This window comes from Diadema antillarum, unplaced genomic scaffold, assembly GCF_040938485.1.
Source record: "Diadema antillarum isolate AM-2024a unplaced genomic scaffold, OU_Dant_1.0 seq00000338_RagTag, whole genome shotgun sequence".
Taxonomy (NCBI): Eukaryota; Metazoa; Echinodermata; class Echinoidea; order Diadematoida; family Diadematidae; genus Diadema; species Diadema antillarum.
Window position 1 is genome coordinate 1,127,794 of NW_027271351.1, and position 22,649 is coordinate 1,150,442.

At 39.4% G+C, this 22,649-nt stretch overlaps 1 protein-coding gene and 1 pseudogene across 1 annotated transcript; one reads left to right on the forward strand and one right to left on the reverse strand.

The window, feature by feature from the left end:
* The first annotated feature begins 3,472 nt into the window (after positions 1–3,472).
* On the forward strand, positions 3,473–4,552 carry LOC139730836 (uncharacterized; annotated as a pseudogene).
* A 5,775-nt stretch (positions 4,553–10,327) lies between these two features.
* LOC139730837 (uncharacterized) lies at positions 10,328–14,626 on the reverse strand. Its single transcript, XM_071641709.1, has 3 exons — positions 14,569–14,626; positions 11,052–11,333; positions 10,328–10,344 (listed from the first exon to the last, which is right to left on the reverse strand). Exons 1-3 carry the CDS (start codon positions 14,624–14,626, stop codon positions 10,328–10,330), a joined length of 357 nt encoding a protein of 118 aa, XP_071497810.1.
* Positions 14,627–22,649: the final 8,023 nt, after the last annotated feature.

Sequence of the window (22,649 nt, forward strand, 5' to 3'; positions counted from 1 at the left end):
CAAGGGGCAAACATTACCATATTTCTCCCAAATATATTTCCTGAGATTAGGAAAATTTTCTTGCATTTTCTTCTTTTTTTGATAAACAACTGTCCAAATATTGTACGTGTAGAGAGCATCAGAGATTTTCAATTTTAAAAATGCGAAATGTCCTTGGCGTGGGAGGGGATACTAGCTCTCACGTACACCTTCCGCACTGTAAAAACATCGGTGTTAGATTTAACACCATGGGTGTTAAATCTAACACCGATCAAGCTTCAATAGAGGACCACACCCACAGGTGTAGAAAATGTATTGTGACGGTCTTAAAAAGTATTCACCTGGCACTTCGTGGTGTTAATTTGACACTGTGGCTGGTGATATTTTTGACACTGCGCTAGAGTTAATTCATTAATGACACCGCATGGTGTTGATTTGATATTGGTGGTGTTAATTTCAATGATATAACACCCGTCCAGCTTCAATAGGAGACCACACGAACTGGTGTTACTGTGGTGTAAATGTGTTTACACATTTTTTCAAAAATCAAGTACTTTATCGGAAAATTCTTCATCGTCTTGTTGAGAATTAACAAGAAATTCAGTCCCTAAGAAACTACTAGTATTTTAAATTTTATATTTTGAAATGACACCCGGAGGTTTTAATATAACACCATGAATGAGCACCGGAAATTTAACACCAGCTCGGTGTTTCATATTTAACACCGGACTTTTTGCAGTGCGTTATGTCCCCTTCCATATACTTATTATAGGACATGTGGATTGAGTGAATGCAACAATATCAGTAGAATACATTGGTGAAAATTTGAGGAAAATTGGACAATCTGTTCAAAAGGTACGAATTTTCAAAGTTTCTGTACAGTCACTGCTGGATCGGAAGACTACTGCAATTTATGCTGTCACATGCGGAGAACGATATAGGGAAAATATACAGAGGATTCTATTTTTTGTAAGTACACATTTCCTCGACTTGTTACGGACGCATGTTAAGGTTGATATTATTTTCTCTGCTTCTAAAAAGCCCAAGTCTTAAATACGATGAGGAAAGGGGAAATATGTTGAATTTTCTGTATAGATATCATTTTCTCTATATCATTCTAAACATGTGAAATCACAAGCTATGTAGTAGTCTTCTCATGCAGCGATGCCGGTACCGAAACTTTAAAAATTCATAGCTTATGAAAAGATCGTCCTTTTTTTCCTCAAACTTTCACTTAAATATGTGTTTTACTGACATTGCTGCAATTTCAATCTTCGTGTACAAGGTGAACTAGTCCTTTGAACTTTGGTAATTGACAAATATCCGAATATTTCATTGAAAAGTGCGCACCAGATCTTCTCATGTGGGTGGGAATATCTTCTTTTCCAGATCCATAGATTTATGGTACACTTCTTTCAGTTGACAATGTAACAATTAATATCCAATCCTTCATTATGTATGCAAAGTACATTCAATTCAATCCTCAAAATGCAAAAGCTCCCTCGTATGGGAGGGGTTGGGGACGTCCCCTCCACACCCCATGCTATAATATTGGCCTTCCCTATAATAGGCCTATGCATTGATTATGGCTACACTGCATCACATATTCCAGGTGCACCATGCAGATTGTTGAATTGCATCTATGAAGAAGTATACGCTAGCTCTCTCGTTTGGGAGGGGGATAGGGGGATGCCTCCTCCCGTATCGTTCCCCCTCTTGGTCTTCCTTCATTGATGAAAGACTTACTACACTTTTCTGACATGTCTGACAAAAATTGCCAGATATTCCACCAAAACTGCAATTCTCCCCGCTCCCTCGCACAGATCTTCCAATCCAAGATTTGCACCCTCCACCCCCCCCCCCCCTCATCGTGAAAACGGGTCGACGCCCTTTGAATGAACATCGGCTGAAATTTGCATTGGTGAATGCTGTCGGCTAAACTACCAATGGTGGTGACAAGTCATTTGATTTCAATTCATCAATTCAATTCATTTTATTTTCATACTTCTCATTTATGAACATTACAACAGAAACCAGACAAGTTCTTTTACCTTGTGAACAATGTGCAGAAAACAAACAATATACATGGTGATAACACAGTAATTACATGTAATGATAACTGGTCAAAATCGAAATCGAAATGGGGTTGATCAAAGAGAAGTATGACGGGACCTACATGAAAGCTAGCTTGTTTGGCTGTAAGCCCCGAGTAATCAGTGTTTGTGAAAAAGAAACGGAGAACGGATAGAAGACCAGAATGATGATGTAAGGTTGCCAAATTTTATGTAATAAAAAAGAAGAAGAAAAAGAAGTAGAAGAAAAACAAACAAACTATACATTAATATGAACTTACTGTGACCGAGCCATCATTATTATACAGCCTACTTTGGTGTATATACTATAAACTATTGTTGCATTAAAACTTTCACCAGGATATAATCTGGTACTTTTCTCTTCAGTTCCGTGCCTTTATCTCTGAGCTTGTCTCATTTCCCTTTATCATTTCTCTTCACTCACTTTTCTGCTTAGCACAGGTTGGCCTAGCTGTACATTGACCGACTGTACTTACCCTTTTCCCTTTGATTTATCCGCCTTACAGGTCAATCTTGCTCCCCTTTTTGAATTTCCCTCAATTCTGACAGGCTATGTATTTCTCCTTCCCTTGTTTGGCTATCATTGTTCTTCTCTGTCCCATGCTTACCATGGCTAACCATCTATCTCTTTTTCATCAACTGAGGAAAACCAAGCTCAAGGCCCTCAGATTCTCATTTCACCAGGATAATTACAGATTCTACTCCCTCAACCGCATGATACCCACAGGTCTCCAACTCCACTGCACTCCAGCTCTTGGAACACTCTCGCCTGAACTACGGAAACGCTGGAACCAGACTCTACATGGAGCTTCCATCCGTTTGATTAACATTCTCTCCGAACAGTGTGCTGCCTCTCTCACTTCCTTTTCAGCTGACATCGACAGACTGGAGACTGAACTTCGCTCTTGCTGCACCGACACCCAGTGGCTCAAATACAATGATGAAATTGAATCTTGTCTCTCAAAACATATGTCTGACCTCACTGCTCGCAGGAACAAGAAAATAGGCAACTTCACGAAGAAACGTCAAAGGTCCAACAGATTCAGGCGACACACCACATCCACTGATGCATCCTCCACTTCTGTCGTTAACCTTTCTTCTTCTCCCCTATCTCAAGCAGAAACGTCTCTTCTCTCAAAAGGTCTCAAGTTTTGCCCCACTCCACCCAAGGTCGATCAGATAGCACTCAGCCAAGACCTCTCTACTTTCTACCGCAGGTTACGCCTCAAAGAGTTTTTTCTCGATGAACCCCCTTCTGCTCCTGAGCCCTTTCATCCTAAAAGCTCATGGATTCCCCCCAAGAACAGAGTTCCCTCCCTTGAAACGTACATCGAAGCTGTCTCATCTCAAGTCCACTCCGCAGATACGCTCGACATTGCATCACATGACAATCTCCCAAAGGAAGAACGCCAGGCTCTCTCATCTCTCAAAAACAGGCCTGACATCATCATCAAGCCCGCAGACAAAGGATCAGCTGTTGTAGTAATGGACCGCCAGCAGTACATCGATGAAGCCATGAAACATCTCCGCAATCCTTCCCACTACACACTTCTTGACTTTGATCCCACCGATAATTTCTCCCAACAGATCCAGTCGACACTCGATGACATGAAGGAACATGAACACCTCACCAAGAAGGCTCACAAATTTCTCTCCCCCGTTAATGCCAAACCTGCCCGATTCTATCTCCTCCCCAAGATCCACAAACCTGGCAATCCCGGTCGTCCCATCCTCTCTGGAAATGGTTCCCCAACAGAGAACATCTCCCTCTTTGTTGATCACCACATTAAACCTCTTGTCTCACTCGCACCCTCCTACATTCATGACACACCAGACTTTCTCAGGAAACTCGATGACATCAAGGACCAGATACCCGAGACAGCAATCATCGGTACTTTCGACGTCTCCTCTCTCTACACCAATATTCCCCACGATGAAGGTATTCTAGCCTCCTGTGAGGCTTTGACTTGCAGCGGCCATTCCAACCCCCCCATATCTGACATCAAATCCCTCATGTCACATGTACTGACGAAAAACAACTTCACATTCATGGACAAGCACTACTTACAGGTATCTGGCACAGCTATGGGTACCAGGATGGCTCCCTCCTTCGCCTGTCTCTTCATGACCAAGCTAGAGCAGCAGATGTTAGATTCAGCCCCCTGTCGTCCATGGATCTGGTGGCGCTACATCGATGACATTTTCTTCATCTGGACCAGGGAGGAAGAAAGCCTCCATACTTTCATTGACCACATCAATTCTTTCCACAGAACCATCAAATTCACTTCTGATTTCTCCCAAGAAAAGACCAACTTCCTCGATGTCACCGTTAGGAAGGAGTCTAACCATGTCACCACCACTCTCTACACTAAACCCACAGACACCCATCAGTACCTCCACTCAGCCAGCTGCCACCCCCGCCACTGCAAAACCAGTATCCCTTACAGTCAAGCCCTCAGACTTCGCCGTATCTGCTCTGAGGATTCTGAGTTTTCTTTCCATGCCAGGAACCTGAAGAGACATCTCGCAGCCAGGGGCTATGGTACCAGGAGAATTCAACAAGCCATCAACAAAGTTCGTTCTCTCCCCAGATCTGAAGTTCTCAAACCGAAAACCAACAAGCAGGACATCACTGACAGAATACCCCTTGTGACCACTTTCCATCCCAATCTACCCTCTCTCCACAATATCCTTCGTGATAATCACCATATCCTTCACACCTCTGATCGTCTCTTACAGGCCGTCCCAGATACTCCCATCCTGGCATACCGACGCCCCCACAACCTTAAGGATCTCATCGTCCGTGCTGAAGTACCCTCCCTCACTGACAATTCTTCTCCTTTACAGCATGGCACATTCAAATGTTCAGCCAGTAGGTGCATCATTTGTAGCATACACATCCATGAGAGTGACTCTTTCACCAGCAACTCTACCGGCCTCTCACACCACACAAAGGGAAACATCACTTGTACTACCACTAATGTTGTGTATCTCATCACTTGCAGAGTTTGTAGAATCCAGTATGTTGGGGAAACCAAGACTACACTCAAAAGACGCTTCTATGGACACAGATCTACTGTCAACACAGCCAAGCTCGACACTCCAGTGGGCCACCATTTCAATCTACCCGATCATTCCATCACTGATATGACTCTACAGGGCATTGAATCTTTAGGCACTCGTCCAGACACAGTCAGAACCAGCAGAGAGAAGCTCTGGATGAGACGACTTCACACCATCCAACCCCATGGCCTCAACATCCAGGAGGGAAATGACTAACCACCTTTATTTTTTCATTATTATTACCACCATTATTATTTTTCTCTTTTTCATTTTTTAATTTCATTTTGTTCTTTCTTTGCGCTTTTTTCATTTGCAGATCCTTTTTTCCCCAATTTATTCCTTCCTATAGCCCGAGTCTTTTTTATACAGCCTTTTCCGCCTACACATACACACACCAGGTTTGTTTGTTTATACATACTTGTGCTTATTTTGCCCTGCCTGCTTATCTACATACATGTATACAATTTTCTCTCCCCTAGTTTTCACATGTGCTTTATTTTATTTCTTTTATCTATCTATTTGTATATATATATATATATATATTAATTATTTTTTTCATTACTGTTATTCCATTGTCACTTTTGCCATTACTATATGTGTATATACTTTGATATGTTTGATTACTTCCTTTTGTTGCCTCCTCCTGGTACACCTTTAGGGCTCCCTGTTTGTTCAGCCCCCCCCCCCCCCCCCTTCCCTTGCTGTTGCTTTTTTCACTCTTTCCCTTTCCATATCCTTCTGGTGTTCCTTATCTTCTTTGATGTTGCCTCCCTATTCATCCTTTCCTTCAATGGTTGCCTCCTTGATCCTCATGATCATTACTGACCCTCCTCCGCCTTTTGTCTGTCCGCTCTCCTCTGCCTTTTGTCTGTCCACCCTCCTGCTCGCTCTAATCCCCCTCCCTTTACCTGTTGGGCTCCTTGCCCATGACTTCCCACCCTCTCCTTTGTTTTCTTTGTTTTGTGTACCCAGCCTGTCCCTGTCTGTTCTTGTTGTGTGAAGTCCTTATATGTGATTGCTTTCCCTGCCTGTTTGTCATTTTGCCTCTGACGAAGATTCTGCTAGGATCGAAAGCTCAGGCCCCTTTTGACTCCATTTTACTTCATTGGCTCGCCTTCATTGGATAAGCAGTTTTCAGCAGCTTTTTTTGCTACAGGATATAATCAGTAAGACACAAAAAGTAACATGTACAACTATTAAGCCATTTGGTGCCTGCCGTCAAGCTCTGCATAGAAGGTTAGAGAGGGGCAGAGGGAAAGAGGAAGAGAGGGAAACGAAGTAGAGTGTGGAATTGCTAATGATGAATTCAGAGAGCCCCATGGCAAGACCCTAAATGGAATCTGTAATGTGTTGACAAAATGTTTGATTGGACAATAACATACCACAGTATTACATAAGACATTACGACTGTTCAGTGTCTGCAAAATATGCACTCAATAAAAACTCTTTTAATTTACGTTTAAAGGAATATAAAGACGAGCAGCTTGTTATTTCGGGGGAGAGGTCATTCCAGTATCTAGGGCCCGTATACATTATCGTTTTTTTAGCGAAAATTGTTCGAGTACGTGGAAGGTGAAATGCGTCACTTTGGCGGGTAGGATAATTATGAATCAAATAGTTTTTTCTGAACATGCTAGTAAAAACATCCGGTAACTCGTTGGCAGAAAATTTGTACATAAATATGCCGACGTTGTAACTGAACAGATCTGATATTTTCAGTATTTTATTTTTCAAAAATAAATCATTCGTGTGGGACAAATATCCGACATGGTTGATATTTCTGATGGCACGTTTTTGAATACGGAACAGTATATCAAGAAGATTTCTAGTTGCATTCCCCCACACAAGAATACCATAATTAAGGTACGGAGTAATCAAAGTAGAATAAAGATTAAGCAGAATTTGACTTGGAAAAACACTCTTAAGTTTATTAAGAACACCCGTATTTTTAGAAAGAATGTTACTTAAATAACTAACGTGGGATTTCCAAGATAAATCACTATCAATAAAAAGCCCTAAAAATTTTATACTACTGACTTGATCTAATTCAGTTTCCTTAAACTTAATATGAAAAGGAAGGGTTTTAAGACTATTGCTAAAAAGCATACAATGAGTTTTATCAATATTAAGTGACAATTTGTTGGCGTATATCCAAGATTGCACAGATTTAAGTTCTTTATTCACTGTGTTAACAAGAGTATAAGGATCTCTGCGTGTAAAAAACAGATTGGAGTCGTCAGCAAAACATATAAAGGAAAGAATTGGCGAGGAACTAGGAAGATCGTTAATGTACAAAATGAACAATAGTGGGCCTAGTAAGGAGCCCTGTGGAACACCACATGAAATTAACTTTAACTGAGAATCACGGCCATTTATACTCACAAATTGTTTTCTGTTTGATAAATAATCTGGAAACCAGTCCAAAGCCTTCCCACGTATACCATAATGTCGTAGCTTGTAAATCAAAATATCGTGGTCAATTGTGTCGAAGGCCTTCGAAAAATCAAGAAAAACTCCAATAGTGTGGGAGACATCATCTATAGCATGAGCAACTTTATGGATAAAAGTGAGTAAGGCATGGGTCGTACTGTGGTTTTTCCTAAAACCAAACTGGGAGTTACAAAAAACTTCACACTTTTCGAGAAATTTGTGTGTGCGCGTATATACCAACCTTTCAAGAAGTTTTGAAAATGAAGTTAACAAAGATATAGGGCGATAATTTGTCACAGATTCTTTTTGTCCTTTTTTAAAAATTGGTACTACTTTAGCTATTTTCATTTTTTGTGGAACTATGCCAGTAGATAACGATAAATTAAAAATGTGTGTTAATGGTATAACTATTTCATTAATGATGTTTTTAAGGAGAAAATTGGTGATTCCATCACATCCAGAGCTTTTCTTAGTGTTCAAGTTTTGCACGATATCTTTGATTTCTTCTTCAATGACAGGTAAAAAAAAAGAGACTGCTGATTCTGGTCTTTTAGAAAGTAATAAAAATCAGTATTTGAATGCGGAATACTGCTGGCAAGATTAGGTCCTATGCTTACAAAGTATTCATTGAATACTTCTGCCACATCAGCTTCATCTTCAATATACTTATCATTATTAATAATATGCCTAGGTGGTTCGATGTTATTTTTAGTGTTCAGCGCTTCATTTATCACCTTCCACGTACTCTTGATGTCATTTTTATGCTTGATAAATTGCTTTGAAAAATGCATTCGTTTGGCTAAACGTATGAATGATGTAAGAACGTTGCGATAGTGCACATACCGAGACCGAGTTCGACTGTTAGGATCACTTCGGTATTTGTAGAAAAGAGCATTTTTACGGTTAATAGACCTCAGGAGAGATTTCGTAATCCATGGTTTCTTTGGAACCTTTTTACGGTTTAAACGAGTAAATGGCTTAACGGGTATAATGGAATTGAATGCGGATGATAATATTTGTGAAAAGTGTTCAAAAGCTAAATTTGCATCACTTTGGTTATTAACAATGACCAATTAACGGATCCTAGTCTCTCCCTAAGTCTATTAAGATTAGTTTCTGACATTTCTCGAAAACCAGAATTGGGCGAATAAAAAGAGGCATTACTTATGTTAACATTGGGCAGAACAGCGAAAATCGGAAAATGATCGGATACATCAGACACTATTACACCAAACGTGATATTGGAAAGAGAACTATTAACAAAAATGTTGTCAATTAGAGTTGCTGTGACATCTGAAATTCGAGTGGGCTTCTTTATAAGAGGTGAAAAGGACTCGGATAACATCACATTGAGGAAATCTTGGCATGCGGAGTTGGTATGACAGTCTAAAAGGTTGAAATTGAAGTCACCCATGATGAAACAACTTTTATTCTCCAAATATTTATCAGCTAAAAGTACGGATAAAGATTCAATAAATTCAGTGGGGCTTGTATTTGGAGGTCTGTATATTTCACCGACAACAATACTTTTTCTATTTGGAACCCTAATTTCAATGAAAATACTCTCAATAACTTCAGACATTAAACTGAATTCGTCTAAGAGTTCATAATTCAAATTCTGAGTGACGTAAAGCCCAACTCCGCCGCCTTTTTTACCTGCCCTGTTTTTTTGTCAAAAGTGTGAAGCCATCAATGGTAAATAGCGAAGAAGGTGATGTTTCATTTAACCAGGTTTCACTGATTCCGATAACCTGACTATCAAATTTAACTTGATTCACGAACATATTGAATTGATCAAAGTTTTTGTTTATACTCCTTATGTTAAAGTGCGAAATAAAAAATTGGTTTGGATTAGAATGAGATAATGAAATTATGTCGTCTTCAATGTGGTATTCTGTAGGTGGTGTTTGACGACTGGTGTCGTTTACATCAGAATCAAGTATCAGTTCGTGAGCTTGTGAGTTCAAAAAAACTAATTATATCAGGGTTCTTACCCTCTTCGCTATTTGTGGCATGTACGGGTACATCCTCTTTGTCTTGTGCATAAGCAGACATAACAACGATTCCATTATTCATATCATTCACACTATTTGACTCAGCCATTGTGAAAAAGTTTCAGAACAGTGGGTATTACATAAACTTGTTGACACAAAACTCTGCTTTTGAACTTGTTTGCTGCTTGCTGTTTAGGGAGAAGACGACATTCACCTGTCTGAGTTATATAAGATGCTTGAGTAGCTGGCAAAGGAATGTCTTTAAACAAAACATGAGCAAGCATTATGCGTAAACCAAGCTTGAAGTGCGAGTACGATTTTTGTCTTGAGGTAGGGATTTCACGGGATGATTTACAAAGAAAAATACCTGTGTTTGTCAGTACAAGCAGCAAGAAAACTGTATAAAAAGCAGGGAGAGACACTGGAATGACTATTTTCCCCTTTGAAGAAATGTGACACATTTGAGTAGCTACGTACGTACAGATATTGACAGCAAAAATGTCGGTTTGTCGATTTGATGTTGATGTTGATGTCGATTTGATGTTGATGGCGAAATTATTGCCTGACAAGAACATCTTATAGGGGAAAATTAGGTAGTTTAATTACTCGAGAGTTTACCCTTTTTTATCATATAGAAAAGCGTTGCAAAAGAATTCAATTTTTAACACGGCATCACATTATCCTGAATGGGTGAATGGGTCATCGTAAAAGTAGCGCGGCTCTGCCATAGTTACTGAACGCATTTTTTACTGCTGGGCGCGGGTTAATTTAGTGCGGCCCAGCAGCTGGCCAAAAAAGCACGAGAAACATGGATTGGTAAATTATGCAGAAGTCTAAAACAATAAGCACTAACAACGTCTGATGGCAAAGTATAGCCAAAAAACGGCCTGAACGTTGTGTACGTTCAAACATTTCCATCAATGATAAAACGTTGACAATAAGGTAAGTTTAGCCTATTAAAAGTCAAATAGAACATTTTAAAGTTCACCTAAACTATTTATATATGTACATTCCCAGTATAGAATGAAAACTCATTATTTCCGCTGTCACAGTACATGCTTTTCATGAACAAAATGCGATTGATTTTCCGCTGTAAGAAGACAGTAAAAGAAAATACACTTTGTTTGTGTTAATACATACTCACATCGATCATATGAAACCTTTCTCCTAAAATTACAAATAAATTTACTCCATTTATGATGATACTATAAGCTCGCAAATGTGAATTCAAGCTTTAATTTCACTTTAAGCTTGCTTGACGTCATCTCGCAGATATATTGACACATGAGTATGCAATACAGGCTTCAAATCAAATCTTCCATATACTTAACTAATTGTTATTGCAATTACTGTCAATCAGGTCTGGTGATTAACACACACTGGAATGAAACTGTATAACATTCTTCTTCTTCTTTTTTTCAAATATAAAAATGTCACATGCTTATACAACGAAGTATACCCAAATCCTACAGATACTCTTTTTATTTCTTACCGTCAGCACCTTGATATTGCGATCCATCCTCACACTTGAAGGTTCCTTCCACCTCTCTGTCTGTACAGCCAATCCAGATGGATTCCCAGGCCTGCTTACCGGCTGTAACGTAATCTGACGCTCCTACTTCAAACCACTCATCATTGTTGTTCACCCACGGGTAACCCCCTATGGCACTACAGGCTGTCACAGCTGCGTCATAATCCACGTAGGAACTGGAAGCATACTTGTAGCATCCAGTGCCTATGCTTTCCCATCCATCAGGACACGCACCACCTGCGTCTATAAAATAAGCCAAAATTGAAATTAATGTCACCAGTTACTCAGGAAGAACTGTTCATGTGGACACACCAGTACTCTGATACAATGCTGCTCAAACACTATAAAACAATCCACTGCGGCAAATTGAAATATGCACGTCTAACATTACAGTGAACGTACCAGACTCTATCAACCCATACACACACACACACACACACACACACACACACACACACACGCACACACACACACACACACACATCGTCACACACACACACACACACACACACACAAAACAGATGAAGAAAAGAACAGACACTGGAATATCATTTGTCTTTGGACTGAACAACTGTTAGGACAGTCGATCGCCGGCATTAAGGGCAGCGATTAATTTTATTAATATTTATCTTTGGGAGCAGTGATTTTAAAAAAAATCAAGATATCACATTTGATGCATATGTGTAGGTTTGTTGTATCACAAAACATCCTACCGTATAATTTTTTTTTTTTTGCAATAAAGCCTAAAATATAAGGAGATATCAGAATTTCTTCTCAATAAACCATAACTGTTGACGGACTAGTCTGAATTATTTATTATACCTATTTTTCACATTTTGTGTATTTAATAATACTAAACATCGATTATGTATACAGATTCAAATTTTCACTGTGGTTGGTTCTATCCCTAACTCTCTTTTTAGAACTATTTTAGAGCACTAATGCTGGGTTTTTGTTCCATCTGCAAATGGTAAATAATGCCTTTAACTGGTCACATGACCTTACACGACGATTAATAATTATGATCACTACAGAATGCAACTTTACCTCCTGTACAGAATTGTTTTAAGGGTTTTCTTTTTTGTTTTTTACCATCAATTGTTCTACCATCATCTTGTTCCATTTTCTAGCATTCATTGAATGCTTTATATTGCACCATCCTCTCCTATTATTCTATCATTTTTACAGAGAAAAAAAAACACGATATAACACAGTGCGTATTAAAAAAAAAGTTAATCCAACTTTGGATGGCTACTATTTTATAATTGTCAGCTATAGAGAGAGCAATATTGGTTGAAAGGAAAGGGGAACTCTTCCTCTCTCCTTTGAATTCTAATTATGTTATCCATTATTCATGCATTCGATATAAAATAGACAGGCAGGCTGTCTTATTTGGCCACTTTCAATGACAGATCTCATCCATTCCATGCATGCAGTGAGACATTCATTGTTCCTTCACAATAATAAGCAAACTTGGAAAAAGTGCAGTTTGTTATCGTTGTGTTTAGAGTTCATGTGCTAAGTCATGCATGACATTTGTCAGCATAATTAGATACCAATGGGAAGACGAAGAGTTCTTCTCTCCTCACAACCAACATTGAGCTCTCCATAGCTGACTATTATGAAATAGTAGCCCTCCAAAGTTGGATTACTTTTTTTAATACGCACTGTAGAAGAGAATTCAAGAGAAGGGGCGTGTATACTGGAGATGAAAAACTGTAAATAGTCCATATTTCTTTTTTTGGGGGGGATGGGGGGTTGGGGGTTGGGTCTGCTCTTGATTTTTTTTCGGGGGGGGGGGCTGGTGGTAGCACTCCGCGGAAGATGTTGTTGTGCATATTTGGAAAACAGGGATTCTAAGAAACGTAAAACATACATATCCATATTGATTGATTGCGACTAAAAGTATAATAAAAACGAACAAAGAAACAAACAGACAAACAAATAAACTCACAAACAAAACCAAACAAACTCAAAACAAAACAGAACAAAACAAACTAAGAAAGCAGAATCGTTTCATGGGCACTATAAACGCAGAAAATAAAAGGGCGACGCGAGGCCTGAGCGCGTCGGACAGCTCGAACTACCAGGAACTCATTAGCACACGCTTCGGGATCATCACTGATAGCCGACCTGCCCCCAGGACAGTATTTTTGCGAGACTTTCAGCATGAGAGCCGAGCATTACAAAAAAAAAATGCCGTCGAATCTTTTTTCTAAAGCCTTTTTTTATGTTTGACTGGTCTTCTACCCAGGCCTACGTCAACATTTCGAGAGCAAAACAAAGGTAACACGATGGGCACTGCATATTTTGGTTATGTAAAACAAAGGCATTTCATTACCTTCAAAAAGTCTCGAGAAAACAGACAAATTTTGCTAAAATGTCGCGAGAGATAAGTACTGAAAAAAGTTCATTCTCTCATTTCAAAGAAACGCTAACGGACATTGCTATGTGTTACGAACTGAAGTCCAATGTTTTCTTAAGCGAGCTCGTCATCTCTGACTTACCAACAAGTCTTACGTAATTTTCTGTGTTTCGAAATAGATGAACAAAAATCACAGATATATCGGTCGTATCACAGGCAAGCGCAACGTTTCGTATAAACTTGTCCAAGGGTATAAGACATGAGTGTGTAAGCAGTGATCAAAAATTCGTTCGAATCCAAAATGAACTTCAGTGATATGGTCAAAATTTCAAAGATAGATACTTAAAAACCTAGTATCATTTTAATTGAGATACAGCTATAGCTTCATATTTAGCTTTGCATGTCATTTGATCGAATAGGGATGATCGAAATAATATTTAACCAACAACATGTTCAGCACCAGCAAAACTTACCGTGCATAAAGATCAATAAGAAATGATGAAAACAATCATCCGACAGAAATAAAGAAAAACATGGGATGATTTTCTGAAAATGAAGGCATAGGAATCTGGTTGCTCATTTTTTTTTAATTCAAAACTAATTACCTGTTTTATTAAAAGTCTCCATTGCTCATGTAAAATTCAAGGAAACATCTTTCATGGAAATGTAGACACTTTAGCTTCAAAATACTACTCAAAACTTATCTGTTTATCTTTAGCTATATGAGTTGAAAACCCATCGGCTTATTTTTCGTGCATTAAGTCGACATACAGTAGCTGATAATGGCAGAAATGCGATGTTGCATAGTGCCATTTTCTGTGTATGGAAGATCTTGGCACCGCAAGACATTATTACCAAATATCATCATATCCTCTGATGACAAGAAGTCACATGATAATATACAATTATTGTAAGACCTCAAAGGGATCGAGTGTGACACCTCACCGTTGCAGTAACTCCTCATTACACAAAATGCAACACACACACACACACACACAAACGAAATCGAAAATCAGAAATTGGACACGAAAAGCAACCAAAAGCAAAAGGATGAAAAAACTCACTTTGACAGTATGACAAGGAAAAGAATGACAAAATCAAATAGCAGCCTACCTGCGTGCTTTAGCAGGTACATCAGCAGAAGCATGTTGAAAAGTAGTTCCTTAGACATGATCTGCGTCAACTCCAACAATCGTTTTTATAGTCAAAAGTTTGATCCTGTGTTTATGAAATAGTTGCGTGAAGACACGGAGGAGGTACATGTGTCTCTTCTCCACATAAGAAAGCTCTCTCGCTTCGACGAAGTTACACAAGTTGAGTAGTCCACTGAAATGAGGCAGGGCTGGAAATCATTCACGACTACATGTCACTGGGCGCAGCGATATTGAAATGTGTATCATATTATATATACCACCAGATTATGACATCATCATGTTAGATACGTTTCAGATGACAATGGATAACGCTCGCGTCTGATATGACAGTAATATCGCACACGCTCAGAATGATGTGGCGCACTTCCCTTTGATATCGGCTATAGGTTAATTTTCTCTCTCTTCTTTGTATTTCGATTTTTTTCGATTTCGATTTATTTTTTCATATTTCTCGATGAAAAAATACATCAAATATAACAAAATTAAATGAAGTACATGATTTATTATGATTAATATTTGTCGACTTTGTATTTGTATTTGTATTTGTATTTGTATTTGTGAGGGCATAACCAGTAGAATGCAATGAAATGAGTTACCAGCAGAACATTTTCACTTGTCTCGAAGTATCTCATCATTTCTTCTTGTATATGATAAAGATGTCATACAGGTTTCTCTTGTTTCTATAGTTAGGATTACATTGCATGATTCAATACCACGGCAAACATGATAGGGACAACAAAGTGGGTGTACGTGCGAAAATGACACAGTTGTCAAATTTAGCATCTACTTCAAGTAGACTCTGTGTTTGACTGCTTTTCTGTGTATTCGTTCATTTAGACTCGGTTCATTTACTTTCTTCTTTTGGTCTCATCTATTGTTGTTTGTTTACAGCGAACAAAAGAGACATTTTCTCTTTCTATTGACAGTCCAAGCAACTACCCTGTGAGGGATAACGCTGAAATACCCTATAGAGGATAAAACGGGAGAACCGAGCGAGCTCGCCGAACTTGGCTCAGTGCCAAGAGAATCGCCTTCACGTGTAAAGTCTATGGGAACCGACAAAACCGCTTCGACATGCGTGTGTTTAAACACACACCGTGTATTTTGCTCCCCGCGGATTGCGCTCGTTTTCCCTTAGAGAGAAGATTATTAGTCTTTCTTTTCATAGACCCTTTTTAAGGATAATCCGCGGGGAGCAAAATTCACACGCTCTCTGTCATAGCACAACATGTTCGAAAATTTTGTCCCCTTAGCCTCATTCAATCCGGCCTGAATTTTTCAGGCTATCGCTACTGAAACAGAAAAACGCGCACACACCGCGTTCCTCCGTGCAGTTAGCCCACGTGGAATGGTGATCGTATTGCTCTCTGGCTCGCCTTGCTTGCTTGGTTGCCACTTTCGTGGGCTTACGTTGGCTGCTGTACGAAGGAAGCTCGCTCATCTCACATTCGATATAATGTACATGTAATCACAACTGTAAATTTTGGAAACACATTATGTAGGATGAAATCAATGCTTACATCTTTATAGTATGATCTTCAGGGGACATTAAAAGATGGTATCAACGCAGTTTATCAGAAAAATCAAATGTGCATTGATTACGTCCCTGCGTCGATCTTGAGAAAGTGCTGTGACATTGCACTCTCGCTCGGCAGTGTCTGCTGTGGAAAATCACTGTGAAACACATACCTCCCTGCATACACATACCATCCAGGCCCTAATCAACCGGTGGGGGTGGGGGAGTAATGTTGTTTTTGTGTTTTTATCTTAATTCCTTAGTCGGGTTTCCTCGATACCAGTCAGCTAGCTGCCACTGAGACCATACACGGTTCAGTTTATCCCTGTGCACTAACTAGGCAGAATTATTCAAATCTCTTTCCACCTCCCTGATGGTATGGAATATACGCTGTCATGACTGCATCGATAACATTTTTTGAAGACTAAGATGGCGTTTTGTGTTATATCTACTTGGGACTGTGATAGTGTCATAACTGAAAATACAGCTGTAGTTCCAGTTGAGGAGATGTGTGATACCATCGCGTCTTTACAGTTCGGCGAGTGTACCGGCCACGGGCAGGTAGGAGAACGAAATCCATTCAGTTGCCAAAACTGGGTTTTGAAATTGCGTTTGATCGTCTATAGAAGATGTTCTTACTCTTATATTATAGATGCGTATATATTAATATGTCCACACTGCAGATGGCTGTTTTCTCAGTCACAGAGCGGTACGTTTTGATACTGGATGTGACTATTAAATACAGATTTAATAATTGATACATCATGAACATGATTTGAAAAGAAAAAAAATGGTTATACGTTATTCTCAAGATACAAGTCACAACTGTATCTTGAAACTCGAAATCAACACGTTCTGAATGATGCCAGTTTTCGTTTTGTTTTTGCTTTTGATGTTGTTGACACCCTTGTTGTTTTTGCCGTGGGTGCTTGTGCTTGTATGCGTACGTGAGTGTGGGGGGGGGGGACTGTGTATTTTGCTTATTTTTCGTGGTATCATCATGCAACGACTATGTGCACTTAGTGTGGTTTAACGATTTGTGCAAATTGTTGAAACCATCTTAGCGCGGGTTACTACAATACTTGGTGGATGTGAAGACTGTGTGTGGTATCTCCCCGGCTGGTATGTGACGCTGCGACTTGTCCGGCCTGCATGTGGGTGTACAAGGCCACCCAGCTCACTGCAAGCGTGCAGCGCTCGCACGAGCCAGCAAAATCCGCAGAATTTCCAGTCATAAATCGGAACGACCGGCAATGAGAATAGAGATAACGATCGCAACGCTTCGTTGAGCCGCTGAATAGCCCTGAGAGGGTATTTCAGGTTTATCCCTCACAGGGTACTTGCTTGGACTGATTGAACCTTTAGCAGCGTGTTCAACTATACATATTTATTTTTTGTTGGGGGGAGAAGGGTTGTCTGATCTTTTTTACTGTATGCATTTCAAACTCTCACGTATAACTATATAAAAACCACAGTACTCTAAATATTTCACTTGCTCTCAAAGTTTTTCTATTCAGTACGACATGGTCCAGTTTTGAAATAAGATCACTGGCATTTCGTTAATCAGGCTATAGGATGCAACACGCCATGTTATATTGCAGGTGTTCAGTTTCCGTATAACTCTCTGATAAAAGTATGTCCTGAACTCCTGATAGTTCAACTGCACCGCATGATGTAAGAACAGAGTAAAGCCTCATTTTGCGATGTGCAGTACGTGATCATTATTATTATTATACGTTAAAATAACTTTTCTTTCTTGCCGCTCTACTGGATTATCAAAGTGTAACATGGTAAACAACTGCGAGGTATTTTGTTGTTCAGTGAAAACTTCAATTTATTTAAGATAAATTGGCTATGTTTTGTCACAAATGTTTGACAAGACACACCTCTCCATATTCTTTGTCATTTCTTTTCATTTAATTCCATTCAACAAGTTTTCCTCAAATGAACATTTTTCATTTCATCAATACTCTCGTGACACCACGGAAAAACAGCAGTTTCCATGCTGACACAGCTAAATGGGCAATCCCTCTGCATTCAAGATTCAAGATTCAAGTCATTTATTATCATGCACTAAGGCATAAAAATCTTCTCAACAGTCTCCATTTCAAAATTCCACATGTAAAGACAAATAAATATATATGTATACATAACTGAAAGACAAGAAACATAACGCTAAACAAATTACATCAAGTACGCGTATTCTAATAATCAAAATATTGCACTTGGTCCCTGCACATGTACATGTGTCTTGTTCCAAGAGTTTCTGGTTTCAGCAATTTATCTCAGTAAACTCAGTTAATGAAACTGTATCCATGTATACCTGATCTCTGTATGTGGTATATCTTAAGATTTGCTTGTTTGTTTTCACTCTGCTCTTTGTGATACTCTGGATTTTTTTTAATTCTGAAATACGGAAATAAATCAATACGAATATAAACAAAATACAACATTATTAACATACAATTACACATTAGACATAAATATAATACACAATAATATGACGTAGATGTGATAACTTTGCTTACAGAGGTTAAATTTACATGATAATTTAAGTTGCTGGAATGATCTTTAAATTATGTACTTTCTTGTTGTCTTCTCAATATTATTTTCTCCTTCATTTACTCCCTTGCTTTCCTGCTACAGCTACTGTATTTCATTTTAGAGCCTCGGACTATTGCGAGGAGTTGGAATCTGATGACGACACCGAGTTGGGGATATCACAGCCCACGACAAGTGAGTATGAAGTGCAGTGGACTGCCATTATAGCGAAGTTCTCGGGACCGGCAGTTTTCTTTCGTTATATCGAAAATGCGTTCTAACCGAACAAAGGTATATAATCAGTATTAAAAAAAAAAAAAACATGTACAGGGGATAATGTTTCGGCCTGAATTTTCACTTCGTTGTAATCGGCATTTCGTTATAACCGTGTCCGTCATAACGGGAGGGCACTGTACTAGGATCGCATCAATAAATACCTTTGTGACATCACGCTCAGAGATGCCGTAAATCTATTTAAACTCGATTAAAAAAAAAAAAATCTGTCTAAGGAAATACTCATGGTAGCTAAATATAGCCTGTGCTACTTTCGGCTTAAAATGGAGAAAGTGTTTAACAATGAAGGTAAATAGCTCGGATTTTTCCTCCTTCGTGAAAGCGGTTAAATCATAATATTGATGTTGGCGAATATGGTTTTCCTTTCATGCATTCATAAATTACGAGCTTGAGATTCTGAATCAAAGTTATCCACGACAGGAAATAAATGGTATGATATCACTATGAAATGAAAATAGTGAGGAAAATTTTGTGATGAAGTCTATTTCTTTGAAGAACAACCGGGACATCAACAACTCACTCATTTGCATATTAACATTGGCTACTCGAGAACCACTTTGTGAAAATTAGCAAAATCTTACACTTTCATAACTTTTCTCAATTCTATCTTCTATTTGATGATTTGTTTTTGTGTAACTCTTTCATTCAGACTGTTTTGACTGCTTCGAAATTGTCCTTTAATTCAACACAATTACTGTCCTTGGATCACTACAATGTATGATACTTTCTTGAGAAACAAAGATAGTAACTTCATTTTCACATGTTTGCTTAAAGAAACTACACACAGATTCTCTAAGTAAAGACGTAATTCGTGATAATTCGAATACCATATTAAAGCCAATACGATGTTGAAAGTAGATTTGTAGATATGACAACTCAGTCACCGTCAGTGATGGAGCACTGTCTTTCAAACTTCTCCTTCTAGTGACGACATCATCGGAGATTAACACGTCACAATTACCGACCACGCCTCTCAACGAGTCCCTGGGTCTTCAACCTCTTCCACCCCTCCCGCCGACATCGCCGCCATCGAACTTCTTGTCGTCATCGGCCCCGAAGCCACCGGACGCCTCCGCCCACCACGTTCGCTTCGTCTGTAGATCGTCGCCGAACCTGCGCTCCGACCCTTCCAAGGATCCTCCCGTCCCCGAGCCGGCGGACTCGCGCAGTCTCGAGTTGTCGTGCAGGAGGAGTCCGTGTACAGCATCGACTACTCGCACCCGTACGAGTACCTCACCCAGGACGAGAACGGGATGCCGTGCGTCGGGGAGGATGCGCTCGAGATGTTCCCTGAGTGCATACTTCTACAGTACATGGTCCAGCAACACATGCGAGGGCTCAACAACGCTCCACACGGCTACGTGAACGATTCCGTGGCTAAATGGCAGGACCGGAAGATTTCCAAACGCCTCTTCCCATTCGGACAAACGCCGTTCCCAATCAGCGGCAACACGCCGGCCGCGATGGTCGTCGTACCGCGGCGGCTCGCGGCAGGCAGGAAACACGCGAGATCCTGCAAGCGGCGTTGCGGCGCGGCAAGCCAACCATCAAACCCAAACCAGACGTACTCAAACTTCTCGCCAATGGCAAAAAGGGCGGACCACACCAAAGACTGCTAGAGAAATCAGACAGCCTCGATTCCGAGTGCGATAATTCGCCGGTGCACGGCTGCATCCACCGAAACAATAACCCGAACTCGAGAATAGACTCGAACAGTAACTCCACCACCACGCCCTGCCGGCAGCTGAGGCCAATCATACAGAAGAGAGCGGCCACGGTGCCCAGTCAATCCAAAGTGAAAGAACTCAACGAGGAGGGGGTGGATATGACCATGTTCCCTTTTTCCGATGATCACATCTACGAAAACTCGAAAATCGTGAAGCCGTGTCATAGATTCGCGAAGTCGCGGAGTACAGACCTTTTTAGCCCACTTTGATAGTGACAAAGTGTCTTGAAACTCACGAGAAGATCTCATGTACTTTGGCCTATGTTGATGAGATGTTGTGTCGTCCATGCCTATATTCATCTCACTCGAGGCTTGTGGACGTAGACAATGGTGGAGAACCGTTTAGCTGCCTTGCTGACAGAATTTCAGTGAACCTATGTGTACATCATTTTTAAAGATTTGCCTGATTCATTTTTTCCTAGGGAAAAAGAATATTGCTTTACGTGCTTTTTGCCACTCAAATCAAATGAGCCTTGTGAAAATAATGGTCCTGTAAAGATTAATTATTACCTCTGGACGGCAAAGTTGCTTGAAGGCATTGGCGTAAGTGGCGCTCTTTAGAATGAACAGTAGGATAGATCAGTAAATTCTCTTGATTACATTACTCTTCGCAGTCAGTTTTCTTCTCCAAAACGCTAAATATCGTGGGCTTTTTTGGATGATACCTAAATCGACAATTTAATTTCTGCAAACTCTTGACAAACCAAATTTTAAGGTAAATACTTTGTATGGTTGAACACTGCAATCTATATATGGAGTTTTGTCATCATTGATGTAAAATGCGTCATAATATATGTCTTATACTCGCAAACTCTTGTGAAAATAATAACTACAGAAACAAAACAAAAACAAAAACAAAAACACAACTCAGTAGCTTACAATACTAGTAATTCTGATTTCCATATCATTATCAACCAGCTTCAATTAATACAAAGTACATACGGTTGTTGGCAGATAATGAATTTATTTTGTTTTTGATCGCATACAGCAGGTCCAAGATGTGCTAGGCGGTTGTTCTTATTATTAAAAATATATATATATATATTTTTTGTTTTAGTTGTCACTTATACCGTCCAGAAGCAAAATACAAACTTATTCTACGCCGTATGCTTTAACAATATGTGTGTTTCGCGTGTTTTTTATCAACGTTTTGTCTGTTTTCTAACTGTAGAATATTGTAATAGGCAACTTTATCTCAATATACTGGATCAGTCAAATTTAAACCCCTTTTTTTCTCACTTCAAGATTTCAACGGGTTACTTTGGCCTATGTTGATGAGATGCTGTGTCGTCCATGCCTATTTTCATCTCACTCGTGGGAGGCTTGTGGACGTGGACAATGGTGGAGAAACGATTAGCTGCCCTGCTGAAAGAATTTCAGTGAAATTGTGTGTACACCATTTTCAAAGATTTGCCTGACACATTTTTTCCTAGGGAAAAATATTGCTTTACGTGCTTTTTGCCACCCAAATCACATGAGCTTTGTGAAAATAATGGTACTGTACAAATTAATTATTACCTCTGGACGGCAAGTTGCTTGAAGGCATTGGCGTAAGTGGCGCTCTTTAGAATGAACAGTAGGATAGATCAGTAAATTCTCTTAATTACATTACTCTTCGCAGTCAGTTTTCTTCTCCAAAACGCTAAATATCGTGGGCTTTTTTGGATGATACCTAAATCGACAATTTAATTTCTGCAAACTCTTGACAAACCAAATTTTAAGGTAAATGCTTTGTATGGTTGAACACCGCAATCTACGGAGTTCTGTCATCATTGATGTAAAATGCGTCATAATATACGTCTTATACTCGCAAACTCTTGTGAAAATAATAACTACAGAAACAACAAAAACAACACACAAACACAACTTAGCACACAATACTAGTAATTCTGATTTCCATATCATTATTTACCAGCTTCAATTAATACAAAGCACATGCGGTTGTTGGCAGATAATGAATTTA